The 6,715-nt window shown below is 38.4% G+C and overlaps 1 protein-coding gene across 1 annotated transcript in view; it reads left to right on the top strand.

The window, feature by feature from the left end:
* Positions 1-1,673: 1,673 nt before the first annotated feature.
* Positions 1,674-6,715, top strand: part of LOC106564782 (EGF-containing fibulin-like extracellular matrix protein 1) — a 32,916-nt gene continuing 27,874 nt past the window's right edge. Inside the window, exons 1-2 of the mRNA XM_014131145.3 lie at positions 1,674-1,866; positions 4,103-4,193. Coding sequence (XP_013986620.1) covers positions 4,113-4,193 — 81 coding nt within the window. The 5' untranslated portion in view covers positions 1,674-1,866; positions 4,103-4,112. The remainder of the gene's footprint in view (positions 1,867-4,102; positions 4,194-6,715) is intronic.

Below are 6,715 nucleotides of genomic sequence, written 5' to 3'. Positions count from 1 at the left end.
TATGTTAAGCCCCCCAACGTTCTGTATTGTTCAGCTGAAGTTATAATTAAAAGAGTACAGTTAGCTATGACACCTGTGGTCATGTCTATCCTTCAAACCTAACACCTATAAATCAAGGAGTAGTTCATTAATTTAAATCAATGTAAATTTTACAGAGGCTGTCAGAGGAAGTGTGATATTGGGAGAATCTCAATTGTCCCCTCTGACCTTCTCCAATGGGTTTTGAGAAGGAAGTGAGGAGAGCGGACATGAGGAGTATGTGTCACGGCTGTCTGAAGAATGGGACCAAAGCGCAGCATGTGTATCGTTCCACATTTAATTATAACTGTGAAACTATGCAAGACATAAATAAACTAATGAACAAAACAACAAACCGTGACAAAGAGGTGCAACATACACTTATTCAAAATAATCTCCCACAAAACCTAGTGGAAAACCAACAACTTAAATATGATCCCCAATTAGAGACAACGATGACCAGCTGCCTCTAATTGGAGATCCCCCCCCCCCCAAAAAAAATAGAAATACAGAAACTAGAACCCCACATAGAAATACAGAAACTAGACAAAACCCCAACATAGAAAAAATAAACTAGAACCTACATAGAAATAAATAAACTAGAAAAAAAACCTGTCACACCCTGACCTACTCTACCATAGAAAATAAAAGCTTTCTATGGTCAGAACGTGACAGTATGCAATTGAGATTTTCCCTATGTTGTCAATGTAAGGATGAAAATTGGATGTTCATCATTGACAATTGTGTAAATCACTTTAGTAAAAATACTTTGAAGTACTACTTAAGTCATTTTGTGGATTTCTGTACTTTACTATTTATATTTTTGACTACTTTTACTTTTACTACACTACATTCCTAAAGAAAATAATGTACTTTTTACTCCTTACATTTTCCATGACACCCAAAAGTACTCGTTACATTTTCAATGCTTAGCAGGACAGAAAATTGTCCAATTCACACACTTATCAACAGAACATCCCTGGTCATTCCTACTGCCTCTGATCTGGCGGACTTACTAAACACAAATGCATAATTTGTAAATTATGTCTGACTGTTAGAGTGTTCCCCTGGCTATCTGTAAATAAAAAATACAATTGTGCAATCTGGTTTGCTTAATATATATGGAATTTGAAATTATTCTTACTTTTACTCTTGATACTTAAGTATATTTAAAACCAATTTTTTTTTTACTTTTACTCAAGTAGTAATTTACTGGGTGACTTTCACTTTTACTTGAGTCATTTTCTATTATTTTACTCAAGTATGACAATTGGGTACTTTTTCCACCACTGGTCATTGACCTGTGTCAATAAAATCCTGTCTGTCACCTGAACTAATTGAAGATAGATGGTGGTTGCATGTCAATAATAAAGTTACGTTTTATAGAGCTCCTGTATGCTGCCTCTGTCTGGTCTTAGACTTCATATAGTTGACGCTACATTCTCTGAACCCTCCAAACTGCGCTTACATTAACAATGACATTGTAACAAAAACATTCTGGGACTCACTGGCAGTGCCAAGTTGTCCTATTACATATACCTGCCTCACTATTTTCTCAATATTTTCTCCGGTAGAGGGGGCGCAATGCTTTTGATTAGATACAGTAGAAATTACTATGCAATGTTAAAGAGACAAAAACCTTTGACGCGGATGTAGTGTGTAACCTGTAAAGATAGCACCACCTCCCTATCATTTTGTTACCCTGTGATACCCTGGTAATTTGTACATACATTTACTGATTTCGGGGAGGTTGCTTCTTCAGATTCAACATCACTTCTGACGGGACCCTCCGGAGGAAAATAATCAATTGAGTATTGATACACACCCAACTAAAAAGTAATTTTACAGGTAAATTGCAACCCTATCGAATGCAAATGAAACCGTACCTTGCATAGCCTAACATTACATTTTGCACAACTCCAAAATAGGTTGCATGCTTTTAGAATACTAACCTACTTTTGATCTGTTGACTTGAAAGCGCATTGTTCAAGAGACGTTAAATAATTTATTATAAATCCAACAGATTATTTTTTATATATATTTATATTATAATCGGAAATTGGTTTTGTTTATAATCGCTGCATCAGATATTCGTACAATGTCGGTATTGACAGGTTTCTATTCAAGGCCAATTTATTTATTTATTTGACAGGGACAATGCACATTAATGAACATTTCCCGAAATATGCCAGATTTAGCCAGTTTGGTAGTTTTCATGGTCCATGGGCAGATAGGCTAGATACTAGATAGCAACTGTGGTTTATCTTGTATCTCAAACTTTATTACGTGGGGCGATTAGTGTTACAATATGTTATGTTGATAACGCTAAATACGACACCAATAAGATATAATGATTTATAAGACATTAAAGTAATTACATTATGAACAAGAGCTAAACGCGGAATGGGGATGAACTTTCAGAGAAAACACATGAAACTGATAGGGTGATTCAGAAGATAGCTGGAGGGGGATTTGAACCTTTGCCAATAAAAAAGTGAATGCTGCAACCTGGTCTCAGAGCCTTTCGTATCATTCTGTACGTAAATTCAAGATACTCTTACATTTCATATGGTATGTATTAATTTGTGGATGTCCAGAGTTAGAGGAAGGATTAGCTAACATGCTAAGTAGTTGCCAGTTAGATTAAAAAGTAGTAAGTAATTAGCAAAAATGCAAAAGTTGTCTATGATGAGATTCAAACATACAACCTTTTGGGTTGCTAGATGTTCGCATTGTTATACACCAAACCAACCACCCTCCCGCCTTCCGATTTTCCCTTAAGTAACCTTCTGTCTTATGTAACCATACCAAACAGAACATAGCAGGTAGCCTAGTGGTTAGAGCGTTGGGCCAGTAACCGAATGGTTGCTGGATTGAATCCCCTAGCTGACAAGGTAAAAATATATAGTTCTACCCCTGAGCAAGGCAGTTAACCCACTGTTCCCTGGGTGCCGAAGACGTGGATGTTGATTTTGGCAGCCCCCTGCACCTCTCTGATTCAGAGGGGTTGGATTAAATGCACATTCAGTTGTACAACTGACTAGGTATCCCCCTTTCCCATATCATACCAAATTGAGTGTCCCGGATTTACTTTTACTATGTTACGTCTAGTCTATGAGACAAGGCTCTGCTCCCAAAGGAGATGTTTGTACTTGCCTAACAATTCCTCTCCTGATGGAATTATTTTTCTTAACGACATACACCAACTGATGGTGCAATAAAGACGCTATACAATTAGTTTGCACTCCACACACACACACACACACACACACACACACACACACACACACACACACACACACACACAGGTAGCCAATTATCCTGTAGTCAAGTTCACTGTTGTAATTATGGAGGAGAATGGCAGAGTCATAGTTGTATGATTTACTAGTGTCTGCATCCCAGCTGACCCACTATTTGGGACAATCTTAATAGATACCTACTTTTTCAGACACTGGATACACAATATCCATATGCCAGCATCAGCTCCTTGAGCATTAGGTATTGTGGTATTACTGTAAGTTTGCCACGGGTCATGCCCTGGAATTTGAACATGATTTTCCAAGCATTTCCTGTTTGCAATGAAGGAACATTGTGCAGAGCGGATATTGCTCTAACCAGCTTAGGAAAATAGTTGAGTAGAAAAGATAATAAAGGAAATAATAGAATGTGCTGAATTCTTCATTAAGTACGTTTTTTTGCTATACAGTTCATAATGCCAATTTTCAAATAGTAATGCCAATTATAATGAATGCAGCATATAATGTTATAATGAGCATATAATCATATTTTATATAATTTCATGATAATGTATAAAACGGACAGAGCTATGAATTTGATTTGTGAGAATGATGTCCATGCTGACACAGATCTCAATTTAGTGCCTTCCTCAGCATGTGTTAGAAAACTGGAGTGAGTACTGGCCATGGGAATGTCACAGGAAGGTTGTGGACTACCATTTGGGAAACATAAAGAAAACTGAACCAAATTAGATGTATTCTGCAACCATTTTGACACTCAACATGCTCACAAGGACACTTACTCAAAAAACACATTTTTTCACTCAATCTTTTTCTCAATGTCGCAGGGACGTCAAAATGCTACGGATTTACTTGTGCTTGAGTGTTGTTGTCAACGTGGCCGTCTCGCAGGAGGCTGAGGAACCCATCTCATACACGGCAAGTACCCCTCTCACAACCTCCACATACAAACACTGCAGTGCCTGCTGCCAAAAAATAGGGTGGGTTTCCCGGAGCCTAGTTCCAGTATCAGACTAAAATGCACATTCAATGGCGATTCTCCATTGGAGACTATAGGCTTAATCTGGGAAACTGGCACTAAAAGATGAAGCCCCTTACCGGAAAAAAATGGCTTCTGTCAAACAGTTGTGGCAACTCTTTGGTAAATTTTCCCCAAATTTGCACCAAGCTCATATTTTCACATGCAAATTACTTTTGGGGCAATCTGTGGTGTCAAACTTGTGAACTTCTGGCAAACAATTCTGAGAAAGCTTGTAGCGAACATTATTGTTTCCTGCAAAATATGAATATACTAATTAGTTCAGATTTTTGGTTACTTTGTGTATTAACGACATTTAATGCAGTGTTGGGGAGTAGTGAACTACATGTACACTGACGAAAAATATTAACACAACGTGCAACAATTTCAACGATTTTACTGAGTTACAGTTCATACAAGAAAATCTGTCATTTTAAATAAATAAATTAGGCCCTAAACTATGGATTTCACATGACTGGGACTACAGATATGATTATGTTGGGTCACAGACACCTTACAAAAAAGGTAGGGGCGTGGATAAAAAAAACAGTCAGTATTCGGTGTGACCACCATTTGCCTCAGGCAGCGCGACAAATCTCCTTCGCATAGAGTTGATCAGGTTGATTGTGGCCTGTAGAATGTTGTCCCACTCCACTCCAATGGCTGTGCGAAGTTGCTGGATATTTGCAGGAACTGGAACTCACGGTCACACACATCGATCCAGAGCCACTCCGACATTGATCATCCTAATATTTATATATTTCTTAATTCCATTCTTTTACTTTTAGATCTGTGTATTTGTTGTGAATTATTAGATACTACTGCACTGTTGGAGCTAGGAACACAAGCATTTCACTACGCCCACAATAACATCTGCTAAATATGTGACCAATACATTTGATTTGATTTGAGAGCATCTCAAACATGTTCAATGGTGGACATGTCTGGTGAGTGTGCAGGCCATGGAAGAACTGGGGCATTTTCATCTTCCAAGAATTGTGTACAGATCCTTGCGACATGGTGCAATATCATGCTGAAACATGAGGTGATGGCAGCGGATGAATGGCACGACAATGGGCCAAAGGATCTCGTCACAGTATCTCTGTGCATTCAAATTGCCATCGATAAAATGCAACTGTGTTTGTTATCCATAGCTTATTCCTGCCCATACCATAACCCCACTGCCACCATGGGGCATTCTGTTCAGCAAACCGCTCGCTCATATGACGCCATATACACTGTCTGCCATCTGTCTGGTACAGTTGAAACCGGAATTCTTCTGTGAAGAGCACACTTCTCCAGCATGCCAGTGGCCAACGAGGGTTGAGCATTTGCCCACTGAAGTTGGTTACAACGCCGAACTGCAGTCAGGTCCAGACCCTGCAGAAATTCTTTGGTTGTACAAACCGACACTTCCATCAGCTGTCTGGGTAGCTGGTCTTAGACGATCCCGCAGGTGAAGAAGCCGGATGTGGAAGTCCTGGGCTAGCGTGGTCACACGTGGTCTGCGATTGTGAGGCCGATTGGATGTACTGACAAATTCTCTAAAACGGCTTATGGTAGAGAAATTAACATTAGGTTTTTTGGCAACAGCTCTGGTGGACATTCCTGCAGTCAGCATGCCAATTGCACACTCCCTCAAAACTTGAGACATCTGTGGCAATGTGTTCTGTGGCAAAACTGCACATTTTAGTGGCCTTTTTTGTCCCCCGCACAAGCTGCACCTGTGTAATGATCATGCTTAATCAGCTTCTTGATATGCCACACCTGCCAGGTGGATTAATTATCTTGCGAAGGAGAAATGCTCACAATTTGAGAGAAATCCGTTTTTCTGTGCATGGAACATTTCTGGGATCTTTTATTTCAGCTCATGAAATATGGGACCAACACTTTACATGTTGTGTTTATATTTTTGTTCAGTATAGTTCAACTAGTAATTTAACTACATTTTCCAGTAGCTTGGTGGTAGTTGAGCTAAATTCAAATCTAGGTAGTGCTCTAAGTAGTTAATGAATTACTTTTTTCCCCAGGTAGTGGTGCAGCTAACTACTGGAACTGCACAATACTTTTTTTGAAAACATTTGATAAATTATGGGTGAAGTAGGCAATCATTTACTTTCTTTTTCGGCATCAAACCTGCCTCATTCTCAATTGAAACATAGTTTTTGTGTTTAATCCTAGGATGCATAGTAAACATGGCGCCCCAAGAATGCATATGCCAGGTCAAAATGATCCGATAATGTAATATCTGTGTTTTATTTATATGGGACTAAAATATTTCTAAAATAAATTATTTTGAGTGATGATTTGGAGCTTTCTATAATTATTTTATTGTATAAAATGTTTTTAGTCGCTCTTCAACAGTTTGATACACATTTCAATGATAACAAATTATGAAAATTCATAACAGCTATTGAAAATA

This window comes from Salmo salar, chromosome 12 (assembly GCF_965601325.2).
Source record: "Salmo salar chromosome 12, fSalSal1, whole genome shotgun sequence".
NCBI classification, from domain to species: Eukaryota; Metazoa; Chordata; class Actinopteri; order Salmoniformes; family Salmonidae; genus Salmo; species Salmo salar.
Note: the sequence above shows the minus strand (reverse complement) of the source record. Positions and strands in the feature narration are given on the sequence as shown.